At 39.5% G+C, this 13,529-nt stretch overlaps 1 protein-coding gene across 2 annotated transcripts in view; it reads right to left on the reverse strand.

Moving 5' to 3' along the window:
• Nucleotides 1-13,529, reverse strand: part of FBN1 (fibrillin 1) — a 305,286-nt gene that overhangs the window by 272,709 nt on the left and 19,048 nt on the right. For both annotated transcript variants that reach the window (XM_073653071.1, XM_073653070.1), the window contains exon 3: nucleotides 4,727-4,809. In XM_073653071.1, coding sequence (XP_073509172.1) covers nucleotides 4,727-4,809 — 83 coding nt within the window. The remainder of the gene's footprint in view (nucleotides 1-4,726; nucleotides 4,810-13,529) is intronic.

Genomic DNA, 13,529 nt, shown 5'->3' on the forward strand with positions numbered 1-13,529 from the left:
TTAGGCAAGAAAGTGAAAGAATTGGGAGCGCAGGTGGTCTTCTCATCCATCCTCCCAGTGGATGGCCATGGAACAATGAGGTGGAATAAGATTCTACAGGTGAACAACTGGCTACGTCGATGGTGCCGTCAACAAGGATTTGGATTTCTGGATCACGGAATGAATTACCTATACGATGGACTACTTGCTAGAGATGGGGTGCACCTTACGAAGACTGGAAAACATGTATTTGGAAGTCGCCTTGCTACACTCATCAGAAGAGCTTTAAACTAGAACAATGTGGGAAGGGAAGCAAAAGGCCAGAAAAAGCCATACAGCTGACAAATACTATTGAGATCTCTGCTACTGGAAGTGGAAAGAAAGAACAAAGACAAAAAAATCTAAATAAAAATATGGGAGGAAGAGAAACCAATCACAAACTAAAATGTTTTTATACAAATGCACAAAGCATGGGCAACAAACAAGGAGAATTGGAACTACTAATGGAGGAAAAGAAATATGATGTCATTGGAATCACTGAAACTTGGTGGGACGATACACATGATTGGAATAAAAGGCTAAAAGGATACAACTTATTTGCAAGAAACAGAATTGATAAACGAGGAGGAGGTGTCGCATTGTATGTTAGAAAAGCGTATATCTGCACAGAGATTGAAGCTTCAGAGACTGGGAGTTCTGTGGAAACTGTTTGGGTAAGAATACAAGGAGAGAACAACGGAAAGGACACCATTGTAGGCATTTACTACAGGCCACCTGGGCAAGCTGAAGATTTGGATGAACTCTTTATGTATCAAATGACCAAGTTCTCCAAAAAATATGACGTAGTGGTCATGGGAGATTTCAACTATCCAGACATTTGTTGGGAATCTCTCTCAAGTAAAACTAACAGGTCAAGCAAATTCTTATCCTCTATTGCTGACAACTTTATCTTCCAAAAGGTAGGGGAGAAAACAAGGGGATCTGCTACTTTGGATCTAATCCTTATAAACAGGGAGGAAATGGTTGAGGAGGTAAAGGTGGCTGGGACCCTAGGAGGCAGCGATCATGCTATTATAGAATTTTGGATAACTAGAGGAGGAAGACATGTGAAGACTCAAACTTCAAGGTTAGATTTTAGAAAGGCAGATTTTAAGAGACTCAGAAAGAGAATAGGAGGGATCCAATGGCTGGATGTCCTTAAGGACAAAAATGTCCAGGAAGGATGGGAAATTTTTAAAAATGAGATTCTCAAAGCACAATCGTTAACAATCCCGAAAAGTAGGAAGAATGGGAAGCATTTAAGGAAACCAGGATGGATGAACACAGAACTTAAACACATGCTAAAAAGAAAGAAAGAAATGTTTATTAAATGGAAAGAGGGAGGCATATCTAAAGAAGATTATAATGCAGTCTGCAGATCCTGCAGGGCACGTATCAGGTTAGCTAAAGCTGACAATGAATTAAGGCTTGCAAGAGATGTCAAAAGCAATAAAAAAGGATTTTGGGGGTATGTCAAAAGTAAAAGAAAAGTCAAAGATGCTATAGGATTTTTACAGGATGAAAATGGAGAAATGGTAAGACAGGATGTTGAGAAGGCCGAACTTTTTAATTCCTATTTTGCATCTGTTTTCTCTCAGAAAGAAAAAATTACCAAGTATGCAATGGACCAGGCAACTGTTAGGTGGATTCATAACTGGCTTAGTGATCGGACTCAAAGGGTGGTTGTAAATGGCTTCACATCCAGCTGGATGAATGTCTCAAGTGGGGTACCACAGGGCTCTGTCCTGGGACCTGTATTGTTCAACATCTTCATCAATGATTTAGATGAAGGAATTGAGGGTAAACTGATTAAATTTGCTGATGACACAAAGCTAGGAGGGATAGCTAATACTAGAGAAGAGAGAGAGAGGATTCAAAAAGACCTAAATAAACTGGAGCAGTGGGCAGCAACCAACAGAATGGTTTTTAACAGGGAAAAATGCAAAGTACTACATCTGGGCAATAAAAATGAAAAAAGCATATACAGAATGGGAGGAATAGAGCTAAGCAACAGTACATGTGAAAAAGACTTAGGTATACTAATAGATCATAGACTGAACATGAGTCAACAGTGTGATGCAGCAGCAAAAAAGGCAAATACAATTCTGGGATGTATTAACAGAAGCATACAGTCTAGATCACGTGAAGTCATTATCGGTCTTTACTCCTCTTTGGTCAGACCTCATCTGGAATACTGTGTACAGTTTTGGGCACCACATTTTAAAAAAGACATCGACAAACTGGAGCAAGTTCAGAGAAGAGCGACCAGAATGGTGACTGGTCTGCAAACCATGTCCTATGAGGAACGGTTGCAGGATTTGGGAATGTTTAGCTTGCAAAAAAGAAGACTGAGAGGAGACTTAATAGCTGTCTACAAATATGTCAAGGGCTGTCACATTGTAGAAGGATCATCTTTATTCTCATTTGCACAAGGAAAGACTAGAAGCAATGGGATGAAACTAAATGGGAGGAGACACAGATTAGATATTAGAAAAAACTTTTTGACAGTTAGGGTGATTAATGAGTGGAACAGGCTGCCACGAGAGGTGGTGAGTTCCCCTTCAATGGACGTCTTCAAACAGAGGCTGGACAGACATCTGTCTGAGATGATTTAGTGAATCCTGCTTTGAGCAGGGGGTTGGACCAGATCACCCAGGAGGTCCCTTCCAACTCTACCATTCTATGATTCTATGATTCTATGATATACTATGCTTATCTGAACAAGCCCTAAAGGGGAATTAGTTTGTTAAGCGTAAAGTCCAAAAAACAGACAGGAATTAAGTTTTACCTTCCTGAAAAGTATACAGATGTGTGTACACTTAAACAGGACTAGTCATGTTCCCAAATATATCTGTTTGGTCCACAGTAGTAGTTCACAAGAAAAATTGTGCCCATGCTGCTGGGTCACCTCATCACACTGCAGACATTTCTGCAGAGGAGGTAAAGACATCAGAGGCAGGAGCAGATAAGAGTTCATAGAGTCAAAGATACAGGGGAGCTTTTATTGTAGACTGGAAGTTAGGGTGGCTTACAAAGCGTGGGAGAAAGGGAGGGACTGAGTGGGGGGCTCAGTATGGAGAGTGCACAACTAGGGCTCAGTATGGAGAAAGTTCAGCATGTGGGCTCACTTAGTATGGAGAAGGGGCAGAACGGGGGGTTAAGTATTGAGAAAGGGCAGCAAATAACTGTGTACCAAGGCATAGGCCACGTTAAGTGTGCAGTGAGGTGCCTTCATTTGCATTTTAAATAAAAATAGATTTTCAGGCACATGTTAAGCGAAACTGTACATTCCTAGTATGATTTTTATAGGGGTAAGGGCTACGTCCCCTAATTAAAAGTTTATGCAGTTTAATTGTCATTTTGAGAGTGACAGACTCCCGTTAGGTAAGCATAAAAATCAATTCACCAGATGAATGTATGTTTTGCTCGTGCATTGGATGATTAACAGCCTATTTAGATGGACTGATAATTGCAGTGTAAATGCACCTTAATGGGTAAATTAACTTTTGGCCGATTTTTTATGTTTTAGGCCTATTAATTCTGAGTAGTTTGGTGCAGCTTAGGAGACAGGAGAGCATACACACTGCACAGAATGGACGTAGAAGAATGTCATTGTCGTATCTCTTGAGCTGTGCACTTCTCAGAGTTTTTTTTCAGTAATCGGTGGAGGTTTGAGGACCCATGATCGCATCAATCTGCTCAGAATTAATGGACCCAAAACATTGAAGACATTTCCCAAAACTTAGGTTATTCTTTAAATGTTTGGTAGTATGACTGCTTACATCTAATCAGTACTGTGGCTGATATATGGTCTGCAGTCTGATGATGGCTGGTAATAACAGAGAAATACTGGGAGTTGAAGTTTCAAGAGATACAATTGTATATGCAGGGAGTTGACCTCATATTGCAACTTGAGCTCTGTACTATGTTTGGTGTTGCCTTCATATACTTATGAGGATTCTGGTGCTGTAGCCATGTGCTAATCATGGTTCTGGTGATGTAGGCATAAGCTGATGACAGATCTGGTGCTATACCCCTATGCTAATTATGGTTTTGGTGATGAATTCATGTACCAATGGTGTTTGTGGTGATGTAGTCACATACTTATGGTGGCTCTGGTGAGGTATTTGTGTACTGGTGGTGTTTCCTGTGATGTATTAATGTAGGTGTTGTAATATTAAATTTATTAGACTTGATAATAGATGATTATATGGTCAGTGTGGCGGAATGAAAATACAGCTGTCTGAATGAGACTATAAATGACAGCCGAACAAGTGTTTGACGAAAACCCCATACACTATAGATGGCTGTCCGATCATTTGTCTGGCTGCTAGCTCATCCAACTCTCTAATATACAGTAGCACTCACTCTGCTAAGTGCTTCTGTGTTCTCTATGAGAGAGCTGCTGCTAGACATTTCTGGTGGTGGCTTATCTCTTAGAGAACAAAAGGATCTTCAGCCGAACATGCCGGATCCTTATCTCCCCGACAATCATCAGTCGGAGGTACCCATACACATTAGACTGTCAGCTGAACTTGTTGACATTGACAGCTTTGGTACAATTGTGCTGTTTAATGGTAGTAAGAAAACCTAGAACAATTATGACTTTATTAATCTGCAATCTAAAAGCTATTTCTATTTCCTATAGCTAAGCCTTTAGAATTTAGTATTAGAAGATAAAGAATTATAAAAAAAAAATGAAACTTACGGACGATGCACTGGTTTCCACCCGGTAACGTTTTCCACCCAGGACAACAGTACGCATTGTATCTGGATCCGCAAACATTGGGTCTTAAAAACAAAAGCAGCAGATTAGAACAATGTGTTTAAACTGGATAAAAGTGTAAAGTGTAGAAACAGATGTTCATCCCTTTATGCCATAGGAAAAAGGATCAAGGGTTGCATTTAATCTAATATCATTACTCATACACGAAAAAAAAATCAGGTAGCTGCAAGTATCAGCTTTCTGAGGTTTATGTAACTGACACATTATTTGGTTGGTGAAAGACAAGTGGAACGGACGCAGTGCCTCTGAGTCTAGAAAATAAAAAATCTTGATGAGGTATTAACGGTCATCATGGCCCAAATTCTGTCCAGCTCAGCAGTATTTTAATGAGTCCAGGATGCTCTCACTCAGCTATAACTTAATGAGCTGGACTCTCCCCAGGCACAACAAGGTCCATTAAAAAAATACAAACGGTCATTTCAGGGACCTTTAACTCATCAGATGCCACAGAACATACAATTTATTTCCCACAGCTAAAAAAAGGAACAGGAAATAAAAGCACAATCTCCGGATAATCTCTAGGACGTCACTGACAGAATTCTTTACACCACTGAGTAATGCAGTGTTCTTCGAAAGCTCTTTCCCTTTCCTGCCACTGAGAAGCCACTGCTTGTTTTATTAACTAAATACGACAACCACCTTTTGAGTAAAAAGTGATACTACATATAACATAAGGCTAGGTTCACACACATACAGTGTTCCCCTAAGCACTTCATCAGGGTTTCGGTCAGAATTCAAGAAAAATAGGATTCTAACAGCAACCACCAATGAAGTTGATGGAGTCATTCTGGACACTGCTTGGCCTCTGACTTGGCACACTTTGTTTTTCTGCACATCTGGAAAAAAATGACTATTGCCAGGATGGAGGTCAGATAGTGTCTACTGTGACTCCATCGGCTTCATTGAAGTGCATGTCTCCATTGGTCCTCTGTCGTCTGAATCTTTTTTGGTGGGATTCTGTTAGAAACCCTGACATAGTGCTCAGTAGAGAGCGCTGTATGTGTATGAATATAGTCTTACAAAGTCAGAGAAGATGGCCTTTAAATCTATAGATGTCATAACTAAGACATAACACCATATACAAAGGTGAAAGGGAAGTCCAGCACCACTTATTAGGAAAAATTTATTGTGGATTAAAACAATTAGAATAATTAAAAACTTCCATAGTATATAACAGAGGAGAATGAGAATCTGCTATTAGGACAAATAGACAAAGTAGCAAAACATAATGAAGTGATTGTAATGGGGGATTTCAACTACCCGGATATTGACTGGGAAACAGAAACCTGTAGATCTCAGAAAGGAAAAAGGTTCTTGACAAATATTAAGGATAATTATCTCTCCCAACTAGTGCAGGAACCAACGAGAGGGAAGGCCATGTTGGACTTAATATTGACTAATAGGCCTGATAGAATAACTGAGGTACAGATAGGGGGGCACCTAGGTAATATCGACCATAATATTATCGACTTCAAAATGCCCTTCAGTAGGGTTATCAATAAGGGAACAACAAAAACATTAAACTTTAGGAGGGCGAAGTTTGATCAGCTGAAAGAAAGCCTTCAACTTATTGACTGGGACAAAGTTCTTAATCAAAGGAATACGAATAGTAAATGGGAAACCTTCAAAAGAATTCTGAATACTCAGTGCGAGAGATATATACCGTATGGGAATAAAAGGGCCAGAAATAAGAGGAAACCAATATGGTTGAACAAGAACGTAAAAGGGGCGTTAAATAGCAAAAAAGAGGCATTCAAGAGATTAAAACAGGAAAACAGTAAGGAGGCACTAATGTGTTACAAGGAAAAAACGAGAACCTGTAAAAAACAAATAAAAATAGCGAAGGAGGAAACAGAGAGACGTATTGCTAGGGAAAGTAGATCAAATCCCAAACTGTTCTTTACGTATATAAATAGTAAAAGGATTAAATCGGATAATATTGGACCGATAAAAAGTGAGGAAGGCAAAATCATAGAGAAAGATGAGGATAAAGCTAATCTATTAAATAATTTTTTTCGACAACTTTCACAAAGGAAATAGAACTAACAGGAGAAATGAGAAGTGACAAGCTTAATCCTCCACTAAGTATGACTAATCTAACCCAAGCTGGGGTACAGAAACGCCTCAGTAACATTAAAATAAACAAATCACCAGGACCTGATGGCATACACCCACGGGTACTAAGGGAACTAAATAATGTGATAGACAGACCGTTATATCTTATATTTAAGGACTCTGTTGAGACTGGGTCTGTGCCACTTGATTGGCGACAGGCGAATGTGGTGCCAATATTCAAAAAGGGAGCGAAAAGTGACGCCGGAAACTATCGGCCGGTGAGTCTGACGTCCGTTGTGGGCAAAATTTTTGAAAGCTTCATTAAAGAGGCAATTACGGAGCATCTTGATGCTAATAATCTTTTAATCCCGAACCAACATGGATTCATGAGGAATCGCTCCTGCCAAACAAACCTGATTGACTTCTACGAGGAGGTTAGCTCTCGAGTAGATCAGGGGGAACCAGTGGATGTCGTGTATCTCGACTTCTCAAAAGCGTTCGATAGCGTGCCACATAATAGGTTGGTATACAAAATGAGAATGATGGGGCTGGGGGAAAATGTCTGCAAGTGGGTAGCTAACTGGCTAAAGGATAGAAGGCAGAGGGTGGTTATAAATGGAATATACTCAGATTGGGTAAGCGTCACTAGTGGGGTACCACAGGGGTCTGTACTAGGCCCAATGTTATTTAATATCTTTATTAACGACATAGTCAACGGGATAAATAGTAAAATATCAATATTTGCAGATGACACAAAGTTATGTAAAACAATTAATACAAAAGAGGACAGTGCAGACCTACAGAGGGATTTGGATAAGCTGGGTAGGTGGAGCATTAAATGGCAAATGAGGTTTAACGAGGAGAAATGTAAGGTCATACATATGGGAAGGAAAAATGGAAGTCACCAGTACTCACTGAATGGGAAATCATTGGGGAATTCAGAGATGGAGAAGGACTTGGGCATCTTGATTGATAGCAAACTAAATTGGAGTGCCCAAAGTCAGGCCGCTGCTGTAAGGGCAAACAGGGTAATGGGATGTATCAGAAGAGGTATAGCTGCAAAGGATGAGAACATTGTTCTTCCACTGTACAAAGCACTGGTCAGACCACACTTGGAATACTGTGCTCAGTTATGGGCCCCAATATATAGAAAGGATATAAATGAGCTTGAAAAGGTACAAAGGAGGGCAACAAAATTAATAAAGGGAATGGAGGGACTGCAATACCCAGAGAGGTTGGCAAAACTAGGATTATTCAGCCTGGAAAAGAGAAGGTTGAGGGGGGACATAATAAATGTGTACAAATATGTTAGGGGACAGTATAGAGATCTTGCCCGGGATTTGTTCAAAAGGAGGGATATTACGGTAACAAGAGGGCATTCACTAAGACTGGAAGAGAAAAGGTTTCAGCACCAGCATAGGAAGGGGTTCTTTACGGTAAGAGCAGTGAGAATATGGAATTCACTGAGTGAGGAGACGGTAATGTCGGATTCACTACACCAGTTCAAGCGGGGACTGGATGCATTTCTAGATACCAGGCAGATTTCAGCATATACTTAAAAATAAAATAAAATAGTAGGTTGATACAGGGATTTATTCTGACTGCTGGTTTCAGAGTCGGGAGGGAATTTTTCCTCAGGTGAAGATTGGCCAAATCATTTGGGGTTTTTGCCCTCCTCTGGATCAACTTTAGCAATTACAGAACTAACAGGTCGAACTTGATGGACGCAAGTCTTTATTCGGCTTTACAAACTATAGTAAAAAAGCGCTATGTCAGAGGCATGCACACTGACGCGTTGCAAACTAGTATACTAGGCCTAAGAACTACTGTTCGAAACGCGTCAGTGAGCATGCCTCTTTTAACTTTTTGAATTTCTGCATTTTGTTATTGGGAAAAGAGGGACTATTTAAACTTTTATATTTTTATTTACCAGTTGTCAAGGTTACCCATTGTGATGTAAACCGATGAGTATTGGCACAATTTCACCATTCAAATGTACCATATTACTGCTGTTGTCTGAGATTGACAGCGGCATTTAAATGGTTAAACAGCAGCGATCTCTGCTGCTAGTGGCTGGTGCTGGCTGTATAAAACTGCAGGCACCTGGCAGGTATAGAACAGGCTCAACTACTGAGCCTTCTCCATATTCCTGCATTCCACATGTACATCACACATCAAGATAGGGGTGATTGTATCCTGGATAGGACTCTAAACATCATCAATTGGATTACTAATACAAAATCCAGAAATACAAACTCTTACCACCAGAAGTTTTGTATAGTTATACATTTCTCTTGAAACACTCCCTGAGAAGAAATAGAGTATTACATGATGACCATTTAAATGAATGGTTGACTCTGTAATAAAGGGACTGATTTTAATAGAGGTTCCTTCTCAGTGACTGCTCTGGTTCATAAAAGCGGGGCTCTGAGTGGGGGGATTTTCCTCTATGACATCCATATTACCCAAATGAACATGTGAATAGGTGATCACCTTATGAGGCAACGATTCTAAGTCTAGTGCTCTTTGAATATAACCAAAAATACAAGAAACATATCTAATAAATATTGTATCACTTTACAAGAAAAGAATAACCCTTTAAGCACCCTGAATGAATGGAAATGGACACAACACAATCACTGGAGAATCAGGGAGAAACTCGGACTAAACTGGATTTTCCAAATATGAACACAAATTCACAGGTATAGCACAGAACATAAATCACTGGGTTGTAGTGATGAGCGAGTATGTTTTGTTAACCCTTTCACAGAGTATGCTCAGGCGAGCACCGAGTAGTTACAGCTGCTCGGTGATATGTTTGAATCGCTCCCGTGTGCATGATTTGCGACTGTTTGACAGCTAGTACATGTAAGGAATGTCTATTTCTTACACATTCCTCACATGTATTAAAGCTGTCAAACAGTCGCAAATAATGCACACGGGAGTGATTCAAACATATCACCGAGCAGCTGTAATTACTCTGTGCTCGCCCGAGCATACTCGGCGAAAGGGTTAACAGAACATACTCGCTCATCACTACACGGGAGCGATTCAAACATAACACTGAGCAGCTGTAACTACTTGGTGCTCGGCCCGAGCATACTCAGCGAAAGGGTTAACAAAACATACTCGCTCATCACTACTGGGTTGTCCTAGGCTGCAGTGTATCTCTGGGCAAGGCTTGCAGAGAAGGATAAAAATATTCAAGAACTTAGGAAACATTCCAACCCTATCCAAAGAACACTAAAGCACTCAGAAAACTAAGAAAAAGGCTTAAATCGTCAGTCTTGTTTCAACAAACTTTGCATAAGTCAAAAGTACAAGTGAATATAAGAAATTGTAACATCTTATTAAACAAAAAAATGCGTCTTCATTTATTAGCTTCTTCCCCTCACCCTCACTTCCTGAATGCATTATTCACTGTGAAATGCTGCTAAAATCTATCTTGAGATACTGGATGGACTGGTGCTCACTGAGGGATCACATTACATGCTGCCCATAAAAGTTTATGGAGACAGGAGGGAGAGAAAATAGAGAGATATGACCAGAGACAGAGAGACAATGTTGCAGCTTCTATTAAGTGTTTTATTTGACCCTTAATGCTGATTCAAAATGTTACAGCAGCTAGTCTGTACCCAGTACTTCAGGGAAAAAAGAATTGTTAAAGTTAGAATATTCAAATTGTGAAAAATACGGGACACAGTCACATAATGGCCAAAATAGTGCTAGTCTCAATAAAGTAAATCTACTCAATATAACAGAACATTTCAAGTACCTTTCCAGAATCATGACTAATATATCACTGCTTTATGCTTTAAAGGTGTTGTCTATTATTTATTAATTTATTTTTTATTCTATTACTATGATATTGATGACATATCCTCCAGATACATCATCAATATCAGATCAGTGGGGGACTGACATCAGGGCCGGCACTCCCACTGACTAGATGTTACCAGCTCAGGCAGCAGACAGATGTAAAAAGTTCTAGGAGCCGAAAATCATACCTTTGTCATACTGTTTAGTGGCCACTCCTGCAGGTCATCTCCTACTCGATTACTACTTTGTCCACTATTATGATATTCATAACCTTAGGATAGATCATCAAAATCAGAGAGGTGTGGGTCCGGGAACCCCCATTGATGGGCTGTTACCAGCTCTATAAGCAGCTGGATGTAAATAGCTCCATCAAGTGTTTAGTGGCCACTCCCAGGTACTGCAGATCAGCTCCTATTGATTTGCTGACTACTTTGAGGCAAATATTAAAATAAGTACAGATCTCCTTTATCAGATGAACCATTCACAGCTCATCATCTACTCCTACTCTGTTTGTGATCTTCACCTTTACCACAAAATGTTTTCTATACCACAGTCATTACATCAGAGATAACCAGCCATGGTTGCAGCACTGTCCTTCAAGCATTCCTTGATAAAATAATGACCTGACCTGGTTATAAACAAACCTAACACCCAATCGCACATAGGTTTGATTAAAAAAACAACAAAAAAAAACAACTGATCTCAGAAATGGATGGAAGCACTAAGACCCCACTCATTTATTGATAATTCTCTGTACATTTACTTTCCATGAGCAGACTTATAAGTCATAAAATTAAGTCTGGTGTAAACATATTCAGTAACAAACGTCTCAATAATGTCACTGATGGAAGACTATTTAGAAATATTTGATCTTAGCAGTAGTTTTATACTTTAAAAAGTCTCCTTGCTCCTAATTAATACGATACGCTGTTGTAGGACATGGGAAGGCTACAATGCAGGTCCGACCTGCCACACGTGTGCCTTTGCTAGGTGCAATAAGTCTTTGAACATCTATAAAAAGTCAGCGTAGCCCTCAAAATGTAGAGAATGATGTGACTTATAATGTTAATAGATCTGGCACTCCACAAATACAGTCACAGATTTTTTAAATCTAATGATCATGTGATGGGATTATTATTTGGGCCGGCTGGGTCATATATGAATTGTACAGCACAGATAAACCTGAGCCATCATAACAGGTGCAAAACAGTACCAATGGGAATCAATGTATTTGTACTGATATAGTAAAAAAAAAATCCAGGAGAATTCTTTTAACCCTCTGTGAACCAGCATTGTTGACATCTAGTGGTCAATGTGAAAACTGCAGGTTTTATCATTTATTTTTACATGTTGTAACAATTTTGATTTCTCATTTGCAGAATGGCATTAATAAATAAAACATCTAAATTTGTGCATATCAATAACATCTAAGTAGGATCAGGTACTGATCGACATTACTAACATCTTAAAAATAAATAAAAAAATCTTTCATCAGATAGTTTTCGCAGTTGGCAGTACCCATAAAACGATGGAAAACTGGCATCAAAGGACTGCAAACAGGAAGCAGATAAAAGAGGTCGTTGAGTTCCAAATGTTTTTCTTCCAATATATTTACATAAACTTTCAGCCGCAGTCTTTGGGCTTGATTCATCCAACAGCTTGCACCAGATCTGTTATGCCCTGATTCATCAAGACTGATAGTGTCCATACTGGTCTTGGTGAGGGGGCATGTTAGAGACAGACGCTTTTGATTCAGTAAGTGTTCATTATTTCAGAAATCTTACTCCAGTCACTAACTGGAGTAAGATTTGTGGTAAGACCGTTGTTTTGTCAGAAAAAGCAAGGCAAAAGCCGCACTCACCGTTCCATAAAATAATCCTTTATTTCATATCACGGGACATAAAGTGATGTGCAGGGGAGGAGCAGGGAACATGGAAGACGACGGTTGTTTCGCGTTGCACCAACGGTTCGAAGGGTCCAGGTAACAGGCTTTTTGTCAGCCGCTCCTACTTTATTAAGAAGCATGATCCTCCAGACACACCACAAATCTTACTCCAGTGGGGAACTAGAGTAAGATTTCTGCCGCTCATGAATTAGACAAGGTATGGCATTAAGTCCCTTTTGCTCCCCTGTCTCTCCCGAACTCTGCCAACTCTGAAATGTGCAAACATTTTGCTGCTTTTAAAAGAGATTTAAGCCAGAATTTTGGTGAAGTTTCTTTGATGAATCAGGGCCAAAGTGCGCAAAAAATGTTGTGTCTTTTGCCACTTTTACACCAGCTCTACAAATGTTTAGGGAAAGTTTTGTTTGACCTTAGTGGTGGTGCTGTACTATTTTGTGGAAATTTCCTCAATAAAATGTGAGTATTAGTTAAAGCAGCTCTTCAATCATAAATCTCTTAGACATGTTGAAGGTGGTGTACTTACGTTGAAATTCCATGTAGAATGACACTCGAATCCTATTTCTGATACTGAAATGCTCAATTTAATATCTGGATTATACAGTCAGTCAAAATGGACTTTCAAAATATGTACACCAACTCCATTAGGTCTAAGTGATCTGTTTCCTAATGTATGCAGTCTGTACTGTAAAATCTGGTGACATAAGCGCTTACAGTTTTCAATAGACATACGATAGGGACGTCATATTTCACATAGAAGAAATAAGCATGTCCCATTTTCAATAGGATTTCAAATATAACTTTTATTTCTCCAGAAAGTGACAGCAATATAGCAGTGACATTTCGGACATCAAGGCCTCTATGTCTGAACCACGGCTGGATGTTATTTGTCACATTTACACTTGCTGGATAAATACAAGTTTTATTTGAATTGGACCAGGTGTCTTGGAC

The sequence above is a fragment of the Phyllobates terribilis genome, unplaced genomic scaffold, assembly GCF_046119375.1.
Source record: "Phyllobates terribilis strain yellow unplaced genomic scaffold, ASM4611937v1 Scaffold_11__3_contigs__length_659146591, whole genome shotgun sequence".
NCBI classification, from domain to species: Eukaryota; Metazoa; Chordata; class Amphibia; order Anura; family Dendrobatidae; genus Phyllobates; species Phyllobates terribilis.